This window comes from Watersipora subatra, chromosome 3 (genome assembly GCF_963576615.1).
Source record: "Watersipora subatra chromosome 3, tzWatSuba1.1, whole genome shotgun sequence".
Taxonomy (NCBI): domain Eukaryota; kingdom Metazoa; phylum Bryozoa; class Gymnolaemata; order Cheilostomatida; family Watersiporidae; genus Watersipora; species Watersipora subatra.
In genome coordinates this window covers 37,776,993-37,803,189 of record NC_088710.1, presented here as the reverse complement: position 1 = coordinate 37,803,189, position 26,197 = coordinate 37,776,993, and the positions used below count along the sequence as shown (strand labels likewise).

Sequence of the window (26,197 nt, the reverse complement as noted above, 5' to 3'; positions counted from 1 at the left end):
TTACAACCAATCAAGTTCAAAAAACCATTATTCAAACAAGCATTTATAAAGATAACATGGTCATGCTTACAACGGTTGCTAGTCGCGAATCGATCTATGTTCAGTTAAACCGACAAGTTATTCTGTAAATTTATAGATGACAGACATGTTTAGATACGATTGATATATGATAAAATAAAATATATGTTAACTCATTCGCACCCAGGCGCGAGTTAACTCGCCTATTTATAACGTTGCTAAGCACCCAACGCGAGTTAACTCGCGTCTGAAATCTACCGACTCCTTGCATCGTTATTTTCGAATTATCAAAAATAGTTTCTGATTAGTTAGAAAGAAAAATTTCTGGCCAACCAGAGAAACTTTAAATTATGCCTCTATGACGTCCCTGGCAAAAGTTATAACCAAATTAGTACACCCATCTATATATCTACCAAAACCGGAAATCACCGTGCTGACTTGAAATTCTATCGATTGCGATAATTTTTTTTTCAACTCCGGAAGTAAATATGCAGATTCAGAAGTGGTAAGACATTGAAAGACTGCATAAATTAAATTAAAACATTATTTTTAATGTTTCAAAGTTTTTATCAACTTTTTATTTTGCCAAATTGAATCGTCATGCTCAAATAAAAATGCAATCTTCAGGCTGCCAGCCGCAGTCAGACTAACGTTATCCTTCAGTTTCGATAGGATCATATTGATTCTTAGAGCTGTCTATGAATTCTGAAAAGTCAAGAACAGAGTTGTTGAACATATTTTTATTATTTGAAACATTTTCATGACGTTTTATTTGAGTTATAATGGCATATAGATTTGCTATGCTTTTGTTTGAAGGATGATACTCGTGAGGAAAAGTTAGAGTTTCATGATTTTCATGTTCATGACTAACTGCATATATGTATCAATAATACTCATAACTATGTATTGTGTGTAATAAATAAGTAATTTCAGTCAAACGTATATTTTGCAACTTTTATGGTGCAAATTTAAGTTTGTTTCAGCAAATGACAATTTTTTCAAATTTGGAGATTTTTTGAAACTACCTTCTTTGAGGCACGAATTTACATAAAAGAGATATGAGTTGTCTATATTAATATAATATAATTTGAAAGAAGAGACTTGGCTGGTTCTTGTGAAATTTGAATGAGTAAATTATCTCAGGTCTGTCTCCTGTAGTGGTAATTTGAATTACGGCAACTTCCTGAAAAATTAGCGGTATCTGGGGCTAATCGCCTAGAAATTAGTCGGGTGCGAATGAGTTGAGATATAACATGTTGCAAACGCAATAGGGAAGATTCTTTTTAATAGAATGCTCACTGTGAGATGAAACTTTGGCATTTAGGTCATTATTAGCTTACAACTAAGCAACTTTGAGGGTCACAAAGAATCATCTCACTGACGGCATGGTCACACAGCCACATAGCTCGCAGACAGCCTTCATCACTAACTTCTAAAACATACTTTATCAAAATGAGTTTTCCCTTGAGATAATTTACAATCGTATAAGGTATGTACAATATGCTTGGGATCATTTTCCTTACTATGTTTAAATATTTTGACAGTCACCCTTACTTTCTTACACATGAAACTTTGCTAATCTAACCTCATTCAGAAACTTGGATTAATAAGACAATTCATCCTTGTTTGGAGTTGTCTCTCTTGTTTTATTCTTACTAAGTATATATTGACAACTCATTTAAATGTTGACTTGCAACAAAATTCACATTACACTTATTTGGTATCCAAAAGTTCACCATGTCTTACTCTGCTGTGTTGTAGGTGCCAAATATGTAGAAATGTGATTACAAGCATTTAAAAGCTCAAAAACGACCAGTTAATCGCAGACATCATGAAAACGCCGTAGGTTGGAATCCCTCTCAAAATGGCTGAATTGTGACGTAATTGAACACGATGTGCCTCTGTTTACACATTCATGCAACCTCACTCATCGAAATATTTTCACAAATATACTTTACGCATTCAATAAAACCATGTCTATTGTCCTTACGCGCCTATTTGATTATTATTGTAATGCTGTCACTTTGGGAACTGATATCTCAAAACCTAACCTAAAAAGTAGTTTAATTTTTTAACCTTAGCTCGAAGGAGTGCATATCATCCTCGGATAAACATGAGGAGCCTGTTGGTCACCTGTGATGGTTGAAAAATGCTACAAAAGTTGTTCACGCCATTTAGATGAAAAGATCGGTCACATGATCAGATTATGACTAGATAATTGGACCAAGCTGAAACGAAACTGTAAAGTAGCGAGCATCTATATTTGATACGGGCTTTCCGGTAAAACCTGATGTGTTTGTCATAAACTAGTGCTACGAGAAGTGTTATATCGAGTCTTTTATTTCACGTTATAACATCACGTGTCAAAAAAATAACCACATCGAGTTGAGTACGTCATGAAAATAAAGAAATTCCAAGTTTTTGTGATGGCGGCGATTAACTGTTCGTTTTTTAGCTTTCAAGACCTTGTAATCACATTTCCACATATTTTGCACCTACAACACAGCAGAGTAATACATGGTGAACATTTTTATACCAACTGTAATGTGAATTTTGTGGCAAGTCAACCTTTAATACTTTGCTTTATTATTGACTAATATGTTTTTCCGGCTACATCGTTTACCAAATGGTAGGTAAATATTGATAAAGTTGCATTTGCCTGCTATAATTTTAGGAGTTGCCTAATCTTGTTACTAAATCGGCAACAAAAAATATATGCTCCAAATATGCTAGAGATAATTTCACAATTAAAAGTCAACGACACCTTAATTTAAATTGACTAACACTCAACAGTAAATACAAGTTTACACCATTACATTATTTATTCTGGAATTTGGATGAGTTGTGCGATTTAATAAACTTCCTTTAAACATTGTGTGCGACAGCTTTACAATACTTTAGCTAAAAGACGTCAGTAAATCATATCAATTTCAGCAACTCGTTTTTTGGTTCAAAATTTTTGTCAAACCTCTTAAATGAAAATTTCGACCCAGCTTGACGTGATCAACACAGAAATATTTTATTTGCGTGAGCATTTTGCCAACGAATTGTATGACAATTTTAACATGACATGAATGTGTTTGTCATATAGCCAATGGACAGTTATCTTAACCCGCAACAATCAACAATACAAATTTAAAATTAAATTTTCAAAGGATACTCTATAGAGAGACCTGTGTATACCTACTGTCAATAAGTCTCATCCCACACAATTCTACACATACAAATGTAAACCCTTATCATACTATTGTCAGAATTTTGAGAGGTACACGTTTGGAACCCAAATTCTGTATGCACTACTCGTATGTATTGAAAATCAGAAAGCACCATGAATGAATGTTTTCATGCCTACTAACAACGAAAATGCAGTGATGTGTGATTGATATTTCTGCACTGCTCCATCTTACCTGAATGGTTGTAGCCTGTAATCACATGCGTCAGCAAGTTTTCTTTATGAGCTCACGAATATTGGAGACCACTAACCAGCACCTAGATACAATTGTAGAAAACAGTGAATTGGTCTGAATTGGTAAAAATCATTTACAGTTTGTTCTAAATTGTATTTCTGTTAAATTTTTAAACTTAGAAAGGATGAAGCATCCCTGGTTAATCAGCCGCTCATGATAACCAGCTAGTCAACCTAAGAAATTATTTTCCAATTCCTACTTTTTTTATTCTGAAATATTAAAAAATGGTTTCATTATATATTCAAAGTGTTACATAACACTGGAACCAGGAAATTTTGTATCCGTATTATTAATGTTGTCAAAGAATAGCCCTAATTAGACATTGTTGTTTTACCTTTACTCTGTGTGCCCCCCAATACATTATACAACTGAAGGCCCAGGTTCTCTACTAGTTCATAATACAGTTTGGAATAATACTTGTATCTGGCTTTTCTCGGCAGAGTAGGCGCACCGCCATCGCACAACCAGGAACGAATTAGCACGCATGATAGGCATGAATAAGCGAACAGTGAATGGCACCTACCATGCAAGAGTCAATCCCTTGGTGTTCAGACGCAACGCACCGTTCCAACAATGCGCCAAAGATGTGATTGTGAAAATTAGTGCAAAAGATAAAATAAAGCGGCTGTATTTTACTGTTTATGAGCATTTTCATAATATACACACATATATACATAGGAGATATCGCTGACGATATACTGAATAAAACTCTGACTACTAATTGAACAAGGCTACTGTAAATGTTTCCCTTCGCTGCAAAGAGAGAGCATTCAAACAGCGAAAATTAAGGAATGCGCATCGATTGGCTTGTCACATCGCTGCCTCTCGCTTAGCTGACTTCCTATAAAAGTCTGCCTGCACATTGACTGCCTTGTTGCCGACATTTAGCCGATGTTTAAAATCTAAAACCAAAAGAGACATCCCTGCTCAAATAGTGGTGGTAGTGATGTTATGCAGTAACATCAATGCAAGAAACAGTTGAAAGACACTGTGTTGTAGTAACCTTATTGCTTATTGAAGGTAAAATATGTAGCGCAAGTATATGAACACGAATACCTACCTACCTATCTACCTACCTAGAATGGGGCAGTAGGGTAAGCGACAGGCGTCACCCCTGCATCAAGTTTAATCCCTGATGTATAGGGATAAGCAGACCTTGTCTGTGTGAGATTGTACTCTTGAGGAGCAGATGCTACGGCAGTCAGCCTCGCAGTAGTCGTCTCATGAATGGGAGCTGCCGCACGCTTTCGATCTACTTCTAGTCGCAAACGAGCATTTTCATCCATCAAAGACTCATTTGTAGCAGCAAAATCAGCGATCTGTCTCTTGAGCCGACCAACCTATCGTAAAACCAATAGCTCGTCTAGCTGAATTCTCACAAAAAGGAGACAACTTCTGAAATGTCTGACAAATAACCTAACACAGCTACTTGTGAACACAATAGCCCAAAATGGCCTTTTGCAATTGTTCCTGAGAAATAATGTACATTTATATGTCGTGGCGTATGCATGCACAAAACCAGGGCATCATGATGATAAAAATGAACGATGAGCATTAATAGTTGAATGTGGTATACAAACCTATTGCGAACATTAGCAGTTCACTGAAGAAAGCACTAACTGAAAACTAAAGGCAGCTTGGAAATAAACTACATGACCTAAAGAATGACACTGGTTAATTTGCTTAATATGGCAATGCAATGCTAATTGACCAAGAATATTATTAAAACTTCTCGTGAGATGGTAAACTTCACGTGAGATGGTAAACTTCACGTGAGATGGTAAACTTCACGTGAGCTAACGTCATAGCTAACAATATCAAGAAGTGATATTTATTATATAGATTTTTAGAAAATCTATTTAAAAAAGTGTTTGGTCATGACAAACAGCAATAATGAAAAGAAAAGATTATATGTTTATATCTCTCTCCCTGCAATAGGAGAAATTCAATATTAGAAGTAAAATGCACTGATATTATTAGAATAACCAATATTATTAATATAGTAATACAGTAATAATAGAAAGCCAATGAACAATTTTGTTTACAAATAAAAACGTCATAGCTAACAATATCAATAAGTATCAAGAAGAATATCCAAACTTAGTAATAGTAATACAGTAATAATAGATAACCAATGCGCAACTTTGTTTACATTTCAAAATGTCATAGCTAACAATATCAAGAAGTATCAAAAAGAATATCCAAACTTATAATTAAATATCGTAATCTCATAAAAATCGTTAGGAAAAAATATCATCGTCATTTCCTTTACTTACACTGCGTTGGACATCAGTTAGAATACCAAAGTACTCAAAATAATGTGTCTGAAATGTCAGTTAATTTGAAATCGGCAAAAATGAAAGGATTTCAGTACTCCTACGTTAATCACCGAAACCTTCAGCAATTCGACAACGCTATAGACTGGTGAAAAGTGCACATTATTTTTTCGCGAAATGCGCACGATTTAATTGTTCTATTCTTTGTCACTCGGCGTTTCAACTTCCGGTCTTTTATAAAAGTGAGGCTTGACAAGTTTTGATAACGGTTTTCGTCCAAATAAATCTGTCTATTTGTGTATAATCAGATCAGATGGGTAAGTTTTAAGATAATAACGACGGTTTACAAAGACTTGCTAACATATATAAATAGGTTTGTATGTGTTTTGTATCGTTATTATACTTTAATGACTCTACAAAACGATGGTTAAATTTGTTGATGAAATTTTGATTCATGGGTTCGTCTCATTGTTGATGAATAATTTTTGGGAGTTGTGCGCATAAATCTCATAGTCATAAATCTCCTAACCAATCGCTTCGCTCTGTTTGGTCGTGGGATTAAAACTTCCCGCGAGATGGTAAACTTCACGTGAGATGGTAAACTTCACGCGAGATGGTACGGGATAATTTAAAATGCTGATAGCTACTACCGTATAGAAAATTTTACTATAATAAGAGCAGTATCTGTTCGAAGCCCCGCTAAAAACATTAGGAAACAAATTTTCACACAGGAATGAACTCCTATGCTCCAATTTCCAGCCCGGCGTACTAACCACTACACCACTCGGCCACCTTACCAGTTAACTATGAGCGTAATGATTACTCTTTACGATCTCTCGCGAACCACGGGACCAGGAAATGTACTAGGATTTTATAGTTCTTAAAGAATAACAGCGGCTCCAAATATAACTATTTATAACAATATAATCATGCCATTGTATTTTTCAGCAATGAGCTTAGTATTAGTGAAATTGCAGACCTACTTTTAACACAAATTCATTCACGAGTCTAGCTGTCGATACACATGTAAGGGGGATATTTTTTGACACAACACAAACGCATGAGCCACACAGTAACCAAATGCTAGGCAGCAGTGTCCAATGTCAAACCATTTAATGGTGCTTTCGGATTTCATATGAGTGTGTACCCTAAAATAATTGCAAACAACACCATTTGGATACTGCATCGCTGACACAAATAAAAAAATAATGTATTCATTCATGAATATTTTAGCACCCTCAAAAAAGGTACACGAGTGTGGTCGTCATGAGTTGTTTTTAAAATAATATCAGTTGACAGAAAATCACAGAGCGGCGAAAATTTATTACTACTGCCATGGCGACTGGTATTTCAGTTTTACCGACTGCTACCAAAACACGAACGAGAGATGTTGTCACATTTTTTGTTTCAGTTATGTGTTTATATTGGCAGTTTCATGCATGGTTTCAATTCACCTGCAAATGTGTATAAACTCTGCCACATATTTTATTACTATCCGAACAATTTTGTTAAAATATTAGATTTTCTACAAGAGGCAAGAATTGTAACACAAACTAGATTAATCACTAATTTCTATATATGCGATGGAATTACATAGATTATGCGCAATTGAATCACATATATCGTAAGAATGTCAAAGCGTTGGAAAATTCACTAGTTCCAAAACAACGTCTGCATGAAAAGTGTTTGGATAACATGCTCACCTACATGATGTAAACGTTGCACCATGAGTAGAGGTCAACACATTTTCTGGGTATGAAGCCCAAAAGACCCTAAGCATTAATCTCTGTATAACTTAATAACATGTACTTGCACGTTTTTCTACCAAATTAAAACACCTGCAGTCACTACAAATTAGCTAATATTTATGCATGCGTACTCCAGTGTGCCATCGTTTACAAATCCTCAGCATACATATCGAGTGATTTCGTTATAAAATCACTCGATATATTACTCAGAACTTAACAACTGTTTCTGAGTAATATTTTTAAAATGTCTCGATTTATTCTGTCCATTATTGTGGGGTTAATGTGTTGATTTATTCTGTCCATTATTGTGGGGTTAATGTCTTGATTTATTCTGTCCATTATTGTGGGGTTAATGTGTTGCTGAAACAGTATTCAGTCAAATTACACAAAACTATCAACGAACCCTCAGTTAGTAATGCTATTTGCGACTAACAAAACAGGTTTTCCTAGACCAAGTTCATCAACGAGGTCAGAAGCTCTAGGTAAAGACTAATGACACCGATTGCTCGCATAAAATTTTTCCTAAACGAAAAAGAAGTGTGCTGAAGAAGACAGGTAAAATGTCATGATCAAGAGTTGAGTGAGATCAGTATCAACCGGTTCACCAGTCGGTTTCTACAGAACATTAAAAGCTTATATACTTTACCTGGGCTCGCAAATACATTATTTCATCTTCCATCATGTCCTCTCTGTATCGTCGTTTCATTTCCATCCTACACACAGCAATTTAAAGCGCATAGAGTCATATAATTTGTAATAAAGAGGATGAGCCTTCAATGCATGGTACTGAAAAGCAAACATGTTTGGGAATCCTTTCGTTGACATCTATCAAAACATAAAAAGCCATGATACGTGAGGAAACAACCAGCTGATTAATAACAACTTTTAAAAGGAAAAAGATGTCCATATAGTTACCTGTGATACAAATTTTCAGGAAATGGGCGCCTATATGGGTCAAATAGTCACCTGTCATAAAGACTTTCAGCAAATGGGCACCTATATGGGTCAAATAGTTACCGGTCATAAGGACTTTTAGGAAATGGGCGCCTATATGGGCCAAATAGTTAGCTGTCATAAAGACTTTCAAGAAATGGTCGCCTATATAGGTCAAATAGTTACCTGTGATAAAAACTTTCAGGAAATGGGCGCCTATATAGGTCAAATAGTTACCTGTCATAAGGACTTTTAGGAAATGGGCGCCTATATGGGTCAAATAGTTAGCTGTCACAAAGACTTTCAGAAAACGGGCACCTATATGGGTCAAATAGTTAGCTGTCATAAAGACTTTCAGAAAACGGGCACCTATATGGGTCAAATAGTTAGCTGCCATAAGGACTTTTAGGAAATGGTCGCCTATATGGGCCAAATAGTTACCTGTCATAAGGACTTTCAGCAAATGGGTGCTTGTATGGGTCAAACAGTTACCTGTCATAAAGACTTTCAGGAAATGGGCACCTATAATATGGGTCAAATAGTTACCTGTCATAAGCACTTTCAGGAAATAGTCGCCTATATGGGTGAAATAGTTACCTGTCATAAGGACTTTCAGGAAATGGTCGCCTATATGGGTCAAATCGTTCAGGAGCTCTTTCTTCAAACATGGGGCCTCCTCTTCCCATGCCCCGAGCAGCTCCGGGATCTCCAACATGCCGAAACTTGCATGAAGCACCCCTTGTACACGTGCCTCGTATAAAATCATTGCAGAACGGTGGCTACAGATAGACGATTTACACCTTTACCCTACGCTCCTGACAGGAAACACCCTTTACAACACCTTTATGTTCTAAAACGTATTGAAATCATTCAAATTATGAGAATACCAACTAAAAATTAAAAGTTACTTCCTCTTGAAACACAAGCCAAAAAATATTTGTAAGTTTAGGTAGTGGTGAACCAAGAAGTATATTAGGACAATCACGATAGTTGCCAAGCTTAGCATTATGATCAATCAAGCCTGCACGCAGTTGTTCAGCACAGAACAGAACAAAACAAGGAAACCGAGATATGAAAGCATTACCAGTCCGATGATCTTATCCATCTCTTGCTGAGAAAGAGAAGGAGGGCAAGTGCCATTGGTTCTGATGTATTCTTCTTGCTCTTTGGTGAGATGCAAAAACTTGCAAGACTCTCTGTTACACCCCTACAACAGTACATATAAGACTCTCTGTTACACCCCTACACCAGTACATATAAGACTCCCTGTTACACCTCTACGACAGTACATATAAGACTCCCTGTTACACATCTACTACAGTACATATAAAACTCCCTGCTACGCATCTACTACAGTACATATAAGACTCCTATAACGTAAATTCCCTCTAATGTAAAAAATTTATGTGAAGTTTTTGCTTCGTACTACGTAAAAAACTCCCTCCAACGTAAAGTGTCAAGTCGGGCGAGTTTTCAAAATCGATTTGAAAGTTAGTTCATTTCGCCGCACTTGCGAAAGAAAAAACACCATACGCTTAGCGTAATATCTATTACCCTACAGGATGAAAATATTCGTTGGTCATAAAAATTCGCGATTTCGCGAACAGTCAATCCCACGAATTATTAAATTCAGTGAATAATTAGTTTTATTTTTAATCACAAGAGAGAATAACTACTGCATCAAATTGAAAACTAGACGCTAGCCTAGTTTTTAATGTAAATACTAAACGTAATTGAGTTCCAAAACATTTTTAAAATCATTGCCTGAGCTTTTGAGCTAACACCATTGGCAATGCATCACATTTATTTACAAAATTATTCGAGGTTGTCACAAGATATGCAGAATGGCGTCATCGCGAAAATAGCCGCGAGGCAGAAGTACTAAACGTAGCCGAGTTCCAAAACCTCTTTAAAATCATCGCCAGGCTTCGAGCTTTATTGCCATTGCGTCAAACTTTACAAAATTATTCAAGGTTTTTACAAGTTATTCGGCATGGCTTCAGCATAGCAAAAAAGCTCTCCTAGTCTTTCTACATTAGAATCAACTCCATCAATCTCTAATACCGAAGTCAAGGACGATCATGATTCTGATCTGGACATTATGGTATGTATTTGATTTGCAGTGCAGATACCTTTTTCCATAATCAACTGCATTAGTTAATTCTCTTTTTTAAAAACTGATCGCTTTCATCCAATACTTCAGCTATTGTTTTTGTACTTCCTCAACACTCGTTAATATTTTTTCTTTTTTGTGTTTACTGCAGAATGAGAATGAAACAACCTACTTCGATTACGAAAACTAGAGACAAGTAGTAATATTCATCAAGGCAGGAATATTGGCAGAGAGGCAACCAGTCATCGACAACAACTCCTTGATATCGCTGTAGCAAACATGATTAAATTATATATTTTATTTCATGTATAGATATATTATAATTTATTACAAACTTGAGTGTACAAATAAAATATTTCAAATACAAATAAAATTTTACAAATGATGAATGGAGTAAATATAAACAGTTTAGTCCATATGGCGGTTGTCTAGCAATAAAATTAAACCGGTACTCTTGATATGTGAATACTAGTGTGTAATGGTGTTTTCTGACTAGTTATTTTACTAATAGCAGATATGTCGCTGTCACTGTCTTGGGAAGGTGTTGAAGGCGATTCTCTCGCTACTACATGGCTGGTAAGGAAGTTATCATCAGAACTCTCCTCGTGGCTTACTATTGCAAAGTTCTGCTGGTTGGCCAAAGATTTGTGCTCGTAAAGGCGTTTTTGTTCCTTTTTAAAAAACAGATACATTCTTCTCGTAAGTAGCTGCGGTCACTTCAACCTCAATTTCCAGACCTCCCTGAATGATTGGTGATCTTCTAAGAATGACATCTACCACCCTTGCAATTGCAATCATTGTTCTTCGGTGTATGATGAAAAATCTCTCTCACACTAAAACAAATAATGAAGCAGTAGGGATGGAAAAAATAGTATTGCGTTTTATCGAAGAACCAAAGTAAAATTCAAATAATTTAGCAAACGTAAAAAACTCATTACTTACCACAAGTTGTTGGCTTATCAAAGGCCTCCAAAGCGATGAATATTCGTGAAAACCTCTGGACGCAGCACAAATTGTTAACCGTAGAATAGCATGATCGCCTCGCAGTTGTAAGCTAAATATAAACCGAAACAAGCGGTGTGCACATGCGTAGTAATAACTATTACTAGCCGCAATAAAGTTAACTTTTCCTAGAGAGCGGCAGTTTTCAGCTGCGAATAAATTCATCCGCGAATATGCATGAGACAATTTTCGCGAAATACAACTCCGCGAATAAATTCATCCTGTAGGGTATATATAACTTTCGCGATATTCTAGTTCGTCGTAATAGATGGCTAAATGTGTCGACAAAAAGGCGAATAGGATAGCTAGGCAATTGTTCATAAATACAAAGGCGATCAGTCGGTGCAGGTGTTACAGCGTCGGCCTACCAGTCTTATTGTCACGATTTGGAGTATCGTCGAAAATTATCTCTATCCTTACCTTGGTCCCTGAATAGTGATAGACGACAAAAAGATAGAACTGCTTTTTATAGTAAAATGATTTTGTTGTTTTGCCTCATTGTAGACGTGCAAAATATTTGTTATTAGTTTCACTTTGCATAATAGACTTCGCTGTTAAGAAAAATAAGAAAATTGCTGTAAATGAATGTCGAAAATGTGCAGTTCCTATCAACTTGTTGTAATTTTACCACAATCATGGTCTATAAAACCAGTGGGATTGATCATGAAAAGGAGAAAAGTTGTTGACGCAAACCAACAATTCTGCAGCTATGGTACAACCCACAAAATAATAGTCAAGTGAAGTTTTTCCTTTTTTGTATGGTCAAAGGGGTGAGTTTGAAAAGATCTCGAAACAGATTAGGCAATTTACATGTATTTTACTGTTCCTATAACGTAAACATTCTTGGAATGAATTATTTACGTTATCGAAGCGTCTACTGTAGTTACCCACAATAATTTTAGTGCATTTTGTGTTTATGATCGGCAAGGAAATGTAATACTACAATGTACTACGTGCAGAGTTCTTACCTTTAAGACAGACGTGTAACATAAATGCTGAATCTAACTTAAATGAATTTAGCCTACTAAAACATACTTGAAGGAAGTTTTAGTATACATTTTAGTGAACATTTAACAAAAATTTTATCACTCATCTGTTTGCGAATCCGATTTTACCATAACGGATAACGCTGAACTGAGAAAGCCGCAAAATAGCATATCAACATTTTTGTTATTCAATTGACATCAGTACAACAATCACCAAATTTCAATTTTGAGAGAAATTATTGTTGATATCGTATGACGGAAAACAAATTAGCTCTGGTATGACGAGGACAAAAAGCATAGTACGTGTATTTCAGAGTCAGGTGAAAAGTATTTTATAACGGGGAGGGGGAATCATCGTAACCGTAGACGCAATATATCAATTAATATGTCAGTTAGCGAATGCGATCAAGAATAGGTATACTTGTATATTATAAGAGTGATAGAATGCTAAGAGTGTGTAGCCTAGTGGTTGATTGCAACTTGCGGTTGCAATCTCGGCGAGCTCAAATCCAGCACAAAATGAGCTTTTCATTACAAGATTGTAATAGCTATAGCTGGACAGAACAAATCACAAACAGACATTGAGATCTATATATAAATAAAGCCTTTTGCAAGATTAATTGACCCATTTTCAAGGTCTAGTCGTTTATTACAAGAATGCCGTATTCTGATGAGCACTAATCTCCCATTGTTTATTTCACATGGCCCACAACTACAACAAGTCTGATACCTCTAACTACACAATACTATTATTACTATGTTTAGGACAAGTTTACTGACCACCCACATTGCTCATCAGCTGTTTGCAAAGAATCAGGTCTATTCCTATTATGGTATCTAGCAATAAATATTTGCAACCCTCAACTATAAGTGCTTTTACAATGAATCTTCTAAAAAAAACTTGAGAACTCAGTCTAGTGCTACTTTTAGTGCTTTTAAACTGAATCTTCTAAAAACAACTTGAGAACTCAGTCTAGTGCTACCTTAGGTGCTACTTCAGAGAGCATATTGATTTTTCATGAATTTAAAAATATGAGTCAATATGGTCAGATGGAACAGGATAATAATGGCTAACTTGAAGCTCAAAACATCATGCATAAGAAGTAGGTGGTAAGTTAAAAAAGAATTCCTGAATATATATATATGCTTGGTCAACACAGTAGGCGCTCCTATAATGTATACCTCCTATAACGTAAATTCCGCACAGCGTAAAGAAAATATGTGAAGTTTTTGCTTCGTACTAAGTAAAAATTCCACATAACGTAAAATGTTACGTTGGAGCAAGTTATCAAACTTGATTTGAATAGCGAGCGTATCATAGTTGGCCTTAAAAAAGGTCGCTTTCTTGGTTCGCACTCGGGAGAAAGCAACATATATAGATTTAGTTCTATTATATACAATACTACTCTGGCAGTCTATCTCACCGTGAGAGATAATCAGATGTCTCGAAAAAGTACAGAGAATAAGTAGCGGTGCAATTATTCAGAAATACTTGAGGTAATCGAATGGTGCAGTTGCTAGAGCGTCTGTATATCTAGCTGAATGTTACGATTTGGAGTCTCATCCAACGCTTTCTTTTATCCTAGCCTCTAACCCTGCTGACGGATACACGGATGTACACACAGATACTACTCTTATTATAGTTTTGTTTACTTTATTAGTTATATAAAATATTTTTTATCACTTTTTATTTACTTTATTACTTCGATTTTACTTGACGTTGAAAGTGTGCGCTTCCTTACTTATCATAAAATTATCGCAGTCATGGACCATTAAAGATGTGGTTGCGTCAAAAAGGTCGATTTAATGAAATCAAGACCAATAAAAGGCTAAAACATCTGCTACAATTTGATGTCATTTTTGTCTTTGTAGACCAACCCTGTCCAGAGATATATGCGTTTGAATGAGGCCATCTTTTAAAAAGCTCACATTCAAGCGGGTGCTTCATTCGTGACGTAACGAGTGATGCATCTGAAAAGTGTCCACGAGCGATAAATATAAGGTCGCTTCATTAGCCAATCATCAGCACAAAATTTTATATAGGTTGTACTAAATGTTATCACTCGTAAAACGCATTGTCTGCGATCTCAAATTTAGAGATTTTAGTCTATTATTAAATCACATAGACATCGATATTTACTAAATTAATTAACATCGTTACTTTAATGAATTACTCGATTGACACGTTTTATTGACGAACAACAGAATTGTAAAAGTTGCTGTAAAGTTACTGCAAAGGTGACTCCGAGTTTTCTGTGCATCAGGTGGTTAAAGTGCTATGGAGGAAGATAGGAGAATGGAGGTAAATTTATCTTTTACTTTGAGTCTCTTATAGATATACTGTTGAGTTTACATTCCGATTATATTTCCCTGTTTGAGGTTATAATGTAATTTCCTGCGCGTGCAACATACGTATGTACAGTGAGTTCTTGACGGCTTCATTTTAATCCATTGCATCTAGCAATACAATGGCTTAGATTTATGAATATACTAAAGGTAATATTTTAGTACTCATTAATACATGTACTAATTAATACGATTTTAACTTTTTACTATCACTAATCATTGTTTTATAATTTTTTATCGTTTCACCGAGCTATATTTGCTTCAAATTTTCTGTAGCAGTTTTATCTAGTAAACTATATTTATGATTTGAATTTAGATGCTCACTTCTCACTTGTAGAAAATGAAGAAAATCGATTGATCAATGCAAATTTCTTTAACTTCCAGAACCAAAGCTTCGAATCGTTGGCTTGGCGTACTTATGCTTTTGTTAAACATTTATTCATTTTTAAAATTACACTCGCAAGCTATCTAACTCCCAATTTGAAAGCTTTCAATAGATACGCATTAGAGTGACATATCTATGAATGGCATATATTTATTGCATTTGTTTTACTGATTACAGGATGTGGTCTCACCAGCCGAAGCAGCTTTGTCAGTGTGGAAACTGCCATAAAGGGGAAAGAGAGACTTGAATGTGTACTGCAAAACCATGATCTTTTGTTTAAGTTTGCTGTAGAAGATGAATTTGTCTTATTGTATCAGCTGAAACTATGTGAATAGCCACGACTAGATGGATATTTTTAATAAAAGCTTTATGCCAAGATGACAATTTTTTTGCTTATAAAAATTATATAATAAAATAATATTGTTGAAGATAATGCAAAACATGATTTGCAGAACATTGAATACATCATAGCCCCGTTTTGCATGGCTCCACCATTTGTTTAGTACTTGAATCAACTGATCAAATGTGACCCGTGAATATTTTTCTACACATTATTACCAATAATGACTCAATAATGTTGACAGTCAACTATACAATGTACAGTAATACTTCAACTTACGAGTGCTCCAACGTACGAGAAACATACGAGCCAGCTTGTAAGCAAGTTTTAGCACTAACATACGGGCCATGTTTGAGATACGAGCACGTGAGTCAGTTGCCAAGTATGCCGGAGGTGTTTTATGACAACAGCATCAATCTGTATTTTTCAACTGCTAAGGTTATACTTTTGTACCGTGTTTTTGTGCGCGCTTTTCAGTGCAGAATTATGTGAATTAAAAGTACTGCGCGTAGACCAAAAGTTTGCCCGTAAAATGAAAAATAATGCAAAGAAAAAGCAAATGATAACAATTGATATTAAACGGAAAATTATTGAAAAATATGCAAAATGTGTGTGATTGAGCTAGCTCAGCATATGACAGAAATACATCCACAATTATCAAACAGAAGGATTATATTCAGGGCATTTAGCTTGCAAAAGGAGTAACCATAGTTTCTAAATGGCGCAGCGATCTTTATGACCGCAGATGGAGAGAGTGCTCAGGCATTGGATAAAAGATAAACAATTGGCCGGTGACAGCGTAATTGAAACGACGTTTTTTGAAAAGGCCGGTGCTATCTATCAAAACTATAAAAATGGACATTCAGACAAGTTGGCTAGTGGTCGTGCATTAAACCTTTGTGACGACACCTGTGTTCGTCCTAATCGCAACATATTGAAAGGGAGACAAAGGCAAACGTCCTTGGATAGGTTCATCTTAAAACGGCCGGCTAGTCGTGAAAGCGAAACAATGGAAAAATTAGCTAACCAAGGAAAAACTTCAAACTATGAACGCCGAAGAAATTTTAATTACGTTAAGTTAAAAATGAAAGTTTGCTTTTTGCGTTCTAAGTTTGCCTTTTAAAACTTTGATAAAATCTAAATTTATCCAAGTCAACTGTTGTAATGAAGGATAACTTATATCTCCCTCTCTGGCAAATGCTAGCATTGGCTTCTATTGTATGTATTTAATTTTACATTTTAATTTATCACATTTCCTTGCATTATTTTTTATTTGTTTATTTTTGAAAGCATGTGGTAAGTTAGGACAATAACCAACATGTTCTTTCTGTTACAATATCTTGTTTTGAGTGTTTTATTTGCAATTTCTAGAGTATGGAAACCAATCAATATATATTTAATTGTTCTATATATAAATAAATTGCACCAACATACGAGTAAATTGACATACGAGCTCAGTCTTGGAACGCATTAAGCTCGTAAGTCGAAGTATGACTGTACATGACATTTAAGGATGTAGTTGGTTTCCCAATTTATTCCATGGTATAGCCAGTTGGACAGTGTAATGAATTGGATATATGGATGTTCGCAGAACTGGAGAATGTGAGTTCAAATCCAGTTTGCAGCAGATTTCTCATCCTTAAAACTATATCCCTATGTATATTCTTTTCAAAGACGCGGCTTGCTTATTTTACTTAGTAAGAAACTAGTTTTCGGTGTGGGCAATGATATACAGCCCCACACCCAAGGATAGGCAATGGGCATAATGTGGGCGGGACGTTTGGGAGGCTGTATATCGTTAGTGAGGGTAGCGACGGAACTGTGCCGATACAAAGACCTTATTCTACATAGTTTGCTTGACAGAATTACGTAAACTGGTAGAATTGGTAGTCGGCACTAAGATGTTTACACAGCATGTAGAAGAAGCTAATATGACAAGTTTTTAATTTTCCTTGTTTGAGGCCTTTGAGACATTGGTAATAATGTATCTGTAGCTGGATTTAAAATTTTATTCTAGCCAACACGAGCAAATACAAGATAAAATATATGCCAATAGAGCCGCGTAGGACTAGACTTTTATTGCAATAGCCGATGTGAATACGAAAGATGGAGACGGGTTGCATCACGCGTTACATCATTTTGGGCAAGTCTGGGCATGTTTTTTTGGCCTGAACGTTTTTACAGCGATCAAATTTTTTCGATTTTAATCTTCAAATATCTTGACAATGAGATCGCCTAACACAACAAAAGAACATACCAACTGATAGACAAAGAAAAATACTTTCTTTTAAAATCAACTCAAACTTGACGCAACCACATATTTAACAAAGTGACAGTGATAAGAAAAATGAGAAAAATTGTTGATACAAACCAATTATATTATAGTTGCTGTGCAATGATTAAATTAAAATGTTTGGTATATATAGCTTTTCCCTTTTTAAAGGCCAAAAAGGTGAGTTTGGAAAGATCTTAGAATGAATTAAATTTACAGAGCTGCTTTCAAATGACTTTTTTATGACTCAAATCAAATCATATCCGACGAACTACAAATCAAATCCTCCACTCTTGTCAGCAGATTCAAAGCAAATCAAATAAAATCAGCCCAATAACAAATTCAAATCCTGAATCATTTGAGAATGATTTGAAATACTCTTTCAAATTGTTCGCTCAATTGTTGCATAGTATGATCAATCTACAGTACAGCTGTAGCAGCGTAGCCTGTGCTCCTATCCATAGGACCTGAACCAGGGGGAAAGGGTAGGGGTTTGCCCCCCTGCCCGTTTTGGGTTCTATGGATAGGAATAGTATAGCTGTATCTCTGTACCACTATATGTATTATGTATGCTAAATTCATCACTAGATACGGTTTTGTTCTTTGTTCTACGAGGTATGTTAAAACATCATTGCAGAGCACATCATACCATTGGCTCGATACATCAATGAATGAGTGGAGGGTTATGTAACAGTTTATGGTCATGGCTGTGACTTTACTTTTATTGAAGCTTTTAAGCAAGAATGTACAAATGTAAAAAAAAACTTAAGACACTTTTTTAAAGTTACAAAATATAAGATACAAATATAAGATAAAACCTGAAAATATTGGCAAGTGAAACAGTTACTGAGGCATGAACTTGAAAGAAACGAAACTAAGCATTGAGCCTATAATTAATAGTTACATAATATTAACACATTTACTTAAATACACTTGTTGCATTTTAGAAAAACTAGCTTGCACAAGTTTTCAGATGTCAAGGAGCTCCTGTGTGGCCTCATGATGAAGCCACTTTTACTAAAAACCCGTTCTATGGGAGCTGATGAAGCTGGTACTGAAAGGACCTTCAGCGCCAGCTTGCTAAGCCTCAGTAACTGTGTCTCACCTTGCCAATAGCTTAGAGTGTTCCAAGAAGATCTGCTTTTCGCCATATACTTTTCAATCTCCTGATTTACTGAATCCAGGTTACTTGTACTAGCTAAAGGTGCTCTATTCAAAAAATCAGCGAACATATCTTCATTATCACATATTTGTATTTGCTCAGTGCATCTGACTTCCTCTTTCTGTACATCGTCCTTTTTAATCGAAATCCTGTTTTATGTATGATACTTCACCTGGTAAGTAAGTGATTGTGTATAAATTGTTATTAATTATATTATGATACATATAATATAATTAATTATATAATAATAATGTATACATAAATGGTAATGTTAAAACTATGTATGATATATAATTATTACATTTATTATACTTACTTGGATAGAATGTTATTGTTAAGCTATTCATTTATAATTTAAAATAATAAATTAAATCAAAATTTTATTTAATATTATTCTAATAAATTTGATATAACAAATAAAATTTTAATTTATTTTATTAATTAAATTCTACCCAATTATAATACTAGAAATTCCACTGTCATACAGCCCACGACCAAAGTAATAATGGAAAAAAGAAAGGGTACTGTTGGTTGTTGAAAAAGTAGTTCTCAGCAGGAATTGACAGAGTATAATGTAAATGAGACTTGTTTGAGATATAAAATAAATTTGAGGGAGCACGACTCTAAAAAGGCGCAACAGAAATAACAGAAATGTAACAGAAATAAATATTAATAAAATAAATAATTAACTATCTCAAACTTATGTTTTACAATAATAAAATAAATATTAATTCAAGCTGTAGACCTAAACTACTGTACGTAATTTAAATAACAACAGCAATAATGATATGTTTATTATATCACTTATCATATTGAAATGCAATATTAAAAGTAAATGGCAAGCTGCCGTGTAATATACAATTTGAAAGTTGTTTGTTGGTTAAAATAAATATTAATTCAAGCTGTAGACCTAAATTACTGTAAGTAATTAAACTAACAACAGCAATAATCAAATATGTTTATTATATATCTGAAATGCATTGTTAAAAGTAAAATATATTGTAATATACAGTTTGAAAGTTGGTTGTGTTGAATGTAGAACGGTTTTGACAGCGATATGTAACAGAAATAAATGTTAATAAAATAAATATTTAACTATCTCAAATTTATGTTTTACAATAATAAAATAAACATTAATTCAAGCCGTAGACCTAACCTACTGTACGTAATTTAACTAACAACAGCAATAATGAAATATGTTTATTAAATCTCTTATTATATTGAAATGCAATATTAAAAGTAAAATGGCAAGCTGCCGTGTAATACAGAATTTGAAAGTTGGTTGTTGGTTAAAATAAATATTAATTCAAGCTGTAGACCTAAACTACTGTTCGTAATTTAACTAACAACAGCAATAATGAAATATGTTTATTATAGCTCTGAAATGCAATATTACAAGTAAAATACATTGTAATATACAGCTTGAAAGTTGGTTGTGTTGAATGCAGAACATGTTTGACAACGATATGTAACAGAAATAAATATTAATAAAATAAATATTTAACTATCTCAAACTTATGTTTTACAATAAGAAAATAAATATTAATTCAAGCTGTAGACCTAACCTACTGTTCGTAATTTAACTAACAACAACAATGCCAACAATAAAGAAATATGCTTATTATATCTCTAAAATGCAATATTAAAAGTTAAATGGCAAACTGATGTGTAATATACAGTTTGAAAGTTGGTTGTGTTGAATGTAGAACGGTTTTGACAGCGATATGTAACAGAGAGCAAGCGTTGGCATTTACGCGTCTGGAAGTTTTATGCAAACTGGAGTGAAATAAAGAAATATTCTTGTCATAAAAGGGCGTTGTAGTAACGCCCTTGTAGATAAGATGTAAAGAAATCTGGCTGATGTTCTAGATAATTTGAAAAACCTTCGGTAATTGGACAAAAACGTAGGCTGATAAACTGTGTACCACATTTTCGTACCTGTAAATCGGTCTACGCCTCAAACAGTACACAGTAAACAGTTCTACTATCTGTCGCACGGCTTTATTGGCGTTTTGTAGGTCGGTCGAAACTATTAATAAACCAAGCTGTTCAAGCGTTTTGTGGCGATTTGTGGCAAGACTTTATCGTTCTATTCTCTGTCGCTCGGCGTTTCAATTTCCGGTCTTAACTTTTATTAAATGAAGCTTTTCAAGCGTTTTGTGACGATTTTCGTCCTAATAAATCTGTCTATTTATGTATAATCCGATCAGATGGGTTAGTTTTAGGAATTTGCGCCAACATTTCAAAGGCTTGGTAACATATTTAAAGAGGTTTATATGAGTTTTGTATCATTATTATACTTAAACGACTTTACTGAAAAATAGTTAAATTTGTTGATAGGATTTCGTTGCAAGGGTTTGGTGACGGCCGTTAACGGATAATTTTTCGGGAGTTGTGTGCACATGTGCATTTATCATAATTCTCCCAATCAATCGTTTCACTCTTGTTTGGTCATGGGATAATGCATACTTACATTCATGAACATTGTCATTACTGTGAATATTGAATGTGTCCGCGGCATGGAAAAGTATTGTATATAGAATATTATATATTACAATACTCTATTCATTCATTCATGCCGTAGGCACAGCACAAGTAATTTTTATTTTGACTAGTGACTGTGAGATTAGAGTGGGATAGTCACAACCAATTTCTAGCAATCAAATAATTGACATCAAAGTATTCAATGCCAGCACCACAACTACAAACATGCCTTTTCCACAACTTACCAGAGCTGCTCATGTTGATTTCTTTTACACACACGAGACAGTCTTTTTCTTTTTTCTGTAGAGGGACACATACGCGGTTGGATAGCCTCGGTATCGATGGTGCGCATTTCTTGCCAAAGTTTGGGCTAACTTCGCAAACGTCGTAAAAATGTTTCGATCGGTTACAAAAGACAAGGCTATCGATAGCGATGTGATTTATTTTTCAAATCAAGTCTTCAAATCAGCCCAAAACTTCAAATCAAATCAAGTTACTTCCAAAACTTCTCAAATCGAATCAAATCCCCATTTGTGTCAAATCAGTACAATATGATTTGTTTCAAATATTCCAATCACTATGATTTGAGAGCAGCTTTGTAAATTTACATTTACATTACATTGCACCCTCAGGATACAATTTTAATCCGTTCCATGGTGGGCATCATATGGTGAAAAAGTCATATGGAGAGGTATAGAAACCATAATAATTATATAATGCAAACACCTCTGGTAACAATCATCAAAATTTTATACAAATACAGTACATATTAAAAATTAGTAACAAAATAATATGATAACCATAGTAACTACAGTTACCTACAGTAACTTTAGTATATTTGGCGTATTCATTGGTAATGATCTACATTAAAATGTAACGTTGTAATATGCTATGCGCAGACTGCAACAATAAAATTATGTGCCTACCATAGAGTGTTTCTACCTTCAAGACAGACGTACGTATAACATAAACTTTGAACTGGCTTTAAATAAGTTTAGCTTACTAAACACCAACTCAAACTCAAGTTTTAGTTGGTATTTTTAACTATTTTACTGAATCTCAACTTTTAATCACTAAAGTTTTTATCACTTATTAGTTTTTGACTTCGTTTTTAATATAATTTTAGCGGATCTCATCAAAATCTTTTTTCGAACTACTTCGACAAGAAAGCCCGAACAATGCTGTTTTCGTAATGAAGTGGATTTTTGTTAGCAGGTTAAGAGAAGATGTCTGACCACTGTTCTTGTTTGAAGAGATCGCAACTCCAACTTGGCTACTGGTTTTAAAGGGAAAATATTACGGTTATACACACGAGAATTGCTGAACTGAGTGAAATTGGTCATCGTGTCTTTTTTGGGCGTTGTGAAAATGTTTTCGGTGAAAAACATTTCGCTGTCTTTGTGATTTTGATCTACGTAATAAGCACACTGACTGCCAAAATTGAACTCAAGCAAAAATTTGTATGGTGAGATAAGATTTGTATGGTGAGATAAGATTTGTATAGTGAAATAAGATTTGTATGGTGAGGTAAGATTCGTATGGTGAAATAAGATTCGTATGATGAAATAAGATTCGTATGGTGAATTTGAATGGTGAGATAAGATTTGTATGGTGAGATAAGATTTGTATGGTGAGATAACATTTGTATGGTAAGATAAGATTTGTACGGTGAGATAAGATTTGTACGGTGAGATAAGATTGTATGGTGAGATAAAATTTGTATGGTGAGATAAGATTTGTATGGTGAGATAAGACTTGTATGGTGAGATAAGATTTGTACGGTGAGATAAGATTTGTAGGAGGTGAAAAAATCATCTCGTTCCACTTCGTAAGGTGAATTCTGTATCCTGAGGGTGCACTGTATTTTACTGTTTGTATAATATGCAAAGGAATATTTACATTGTAGGAACATCTCCTACAGTAAACCTTTATAACGTAAAAACATTTTTAGGCAAATTCCAATTAACGTAAAGAATTTACGTCAAATTCTTGGATCAGATTACGTAAAAAATTCCACACAACGCAAAGCGTCAAGTTGGTACAAGTTCTCAAATCCGAATTGAATAACGAGAGCCTCATCGAGTTAAATCCAATTAAATTAACATGGAGGATTAACAATGTTAATTTAATTAACCTTGCTAACCTTCATGTAACCTTAACATGAAATTACACTTATTATGGACTCCAAAGCAAGTAATTGATAAGAAAAAAAGGAACCAGTTATTGATAGGAACAATAATAATAGAGTTACTCTACAATCATTAAATTAAGAAGTAAACCATAGTTTTTCTTTTTTTAGGGCCAAAGGGATGAGCTTGGGATCATCTTAGAACAGATTAGGCACTTTACATACATGTATTGCATGCTTCATATCACGGAAAATCCTTATAACGTAAATGCTCTTGAAACAGAATATTTACGTTGGAGAGGTGTCTACTGTGCTTTGTACTACGTCTACGGCATCTTTTAAGAATATTTGCTCCAACGTATGAAGCAAATATACATGCACATCGATAGTAGAACCATAGATGAATAATCCACATCTTCTGAGCTTCACTTTATTGAAACTAAGTTTTTCAAGACTGGTGAGTGATCTATTTTTTGCCTATAATCCAATAAATGACCAATAATACCAGTTTTAAAGGTTATTTCAACACTTAAGAAAACATATTTAATTGAAACCTCATGACACCAACAGGTTTTGCAACAATTAATAGAAAGATCCTATGGTTTTTCTAAAGACTGAAGAAAGGAAATCCAGACTAGTATGAACTAAAATTGTCAACCAGTGGCTTCTCACGATGAAACTTACTTGATAGTGTGCTACAGGGTTTCCATTGTTTGTGAATAGACTTAAAGACTGTCTTAAAAATGCTAGCAGGTTTTAGTGCCTATTTTATGACAAGTAGCGCTTTTACCGAATTGTTTTCAGTATACATGTAGAGTATACATATATACAGCAGTAAATGATATTTTCCAGTAAATATAGATATGTTCGTTTAACTTGGGTATTGAACAAAAAAGTAGGGGTGAACAACTCTGCCTGAGTTGTGAATAAAACCTGACACATAATGACAACATGCAATTCTAACCTTGAGATTCTGAAAATCATGGCACACCGAGTTTCTTTCGAATATAGAGTTAGCATCTTTAGGTGGATGGTAATATTTACAATTATCCCCTTTTGTACAGACATTGCGTTTGAAGTCTCTGCACTCTTCTTTGTTTTTTTCAGGTTGGCCATTTGTTTCTTCCATTTCGATCTGAAAAACCCGATGGTAGATATTAAGGCAATAGAAGTCAAACCCACAAAGGGTGGTAACTAAATTATTGTCGAAACTAGCTGTCGAGACTACCAATGGTGTCTCGACCAAGTTGTCGAAACTGCCATTGGTAGTCTCAACAACTTGGTCTGATAAAAGCAAAAACATGTCTGCATGGCTTGTATAAGCTTTGACAACTTGAAGAACAGACAGAGAAATGCCTAAAGCCCAATCTATACCAAGCGACAACGAAATTGCGCAACGCTTAATAAGAACAAATGAATTGATGCAATCGGAAACAGTAGTTCTAGCTTATGTCAAAGAAAAACGTATCTATCTATCTATCTCTGTAAAATATCTCAAGTGGCCGCTAGGCCTGTAGAAATAAAATGGTGCATTAGGCATAAAAATAAGATCACAAGTAAGCATAGACTTATTTATCTAAGTCTGAAGGATAAAAGTATAAGATCGCTTGGTCTAGTTATAAGAGAATCAGATGTTAAAATTTCATCGTACGGTTAAAAAAAGAGTGTTTCATTGCACTTGTATTGATTGTGTGTCTGATATTGGAGCCTCGAGTAAAATAGGATGAGTTCTTAATTACAAATCTATTAAAATCGACCATTAGGTCTTGGCTTAAAATTTTTTGCAGTGTGCTTTCGTCCTTGATGCGTCTTCTCTCTGCAAGTGTTTGCCATCCCATTTTCACCATTTCTGATGATATACTATCAAATTTTCTTAAGTTGTTGGCCCACCTAAAAGCTTTTCGGTTAATGGATTCTAAATCTTGTATACTATAATCAAAATGTGGACTCCAGATCTCCGAAGCGTACTCTAGCAGTGGACGACACACACTATAGTATGCTGTCCTTTTGACATTAGGAGATGTTTTCTTAAGGGTCCGCATAAGCATAAAAAGAGTGCCGTTAGCCTTACGTATGATGCGATTTATGTGTTCATTAAAATTGAGGGTGCTAGAAACAAGTATACCCAAGTATAAAAAGGATTGCGAGGATATAAGAGATGTACCGCAATAGTTGTATATATGTGAAAATCTAACTGGTTCCACAGATGTAGATGTGCATTTATTAGCATTAAATCTCAACTGCCACGACTCAGCGTATGATTGCATGCACTAAAATAGTGTTTCAATATACTCACTTGGAAAAGATGTAATGAATGTAGCTCGAAATAAAATTATTTAGCATACGAAAGTATAGTTTACAAATATGGCGACAGGTCCTTTTTTTACAACAGGAATCGCTAAAATATCTAGGTAGCTGCAAAACCCGTCGCTCTCGCGGCTTTTGGACCTATTACATGTATATGTTCCAGATAAAAGAAAGATTGTAAGATCTGCCTTACCTGGTGCCTTACCTTAAGATCTGATCTTACCTGGTTG

General features: G+C 34.7%; 1 protein-coding gene across 6 annotated transcripts in view; it reads right to left on the bottom strand.

Moving 5' to 3' along the window:
* The window catches only part of LOC137391087 (zinc finger CCCH domain-containing protein 10-like), a 29,480-nt gene extending 3,368 nt beyond the window's left edge, over positions 1–26,112 (bottom strand). Inside the window, exons 1-8 of one of the 6 annotated variants that reach the window (XM_068077440.1) lie at positions 25,957–26,106; positions 24,625–24,795; positions 9,527–9,649; positions 9,040–9,221; positions 8,156–8,222; positions 4,562–4,825; positions 3,426–4,387; positions 1,318–1,450 (exon numbers count right to left, since the gene is read on the bottom strand). In XM_068077440.1, the coding sequence (XP_067933541.1) occupies positions 4,562–4,825; positions 8,156–8,222; positions 9,040–9,221; positions 9,527–9,649; positions 24,625–24,789 (801 nt within the window). In that variant the 5' untranslated portion in view covers positions 24,790–24,795; positions 25,957–26,106 and the 3' untranslated portion in view covers positions 1,318–1,450; positions 3,426–4,387. Of the gene's footprint in view, positions 1–1,317; positions 1,451–3,425; positions 4,388–4,549; positions 4,826–8,155; positions 8,223–9,039; positions 9,222–9,526; positions 9,650–24,624; positions 24,796–25,956 lie in introns of all 6 variants that reach the window. The other 5 variants (XM_068077441.1, XM_068077439.1, XM_068077443.1 and 2 more) reach the window with 5 other exon arrangements.
* Between the last annotated feature and the right edge of the window lie 85 nt (positions 26,113–26,197).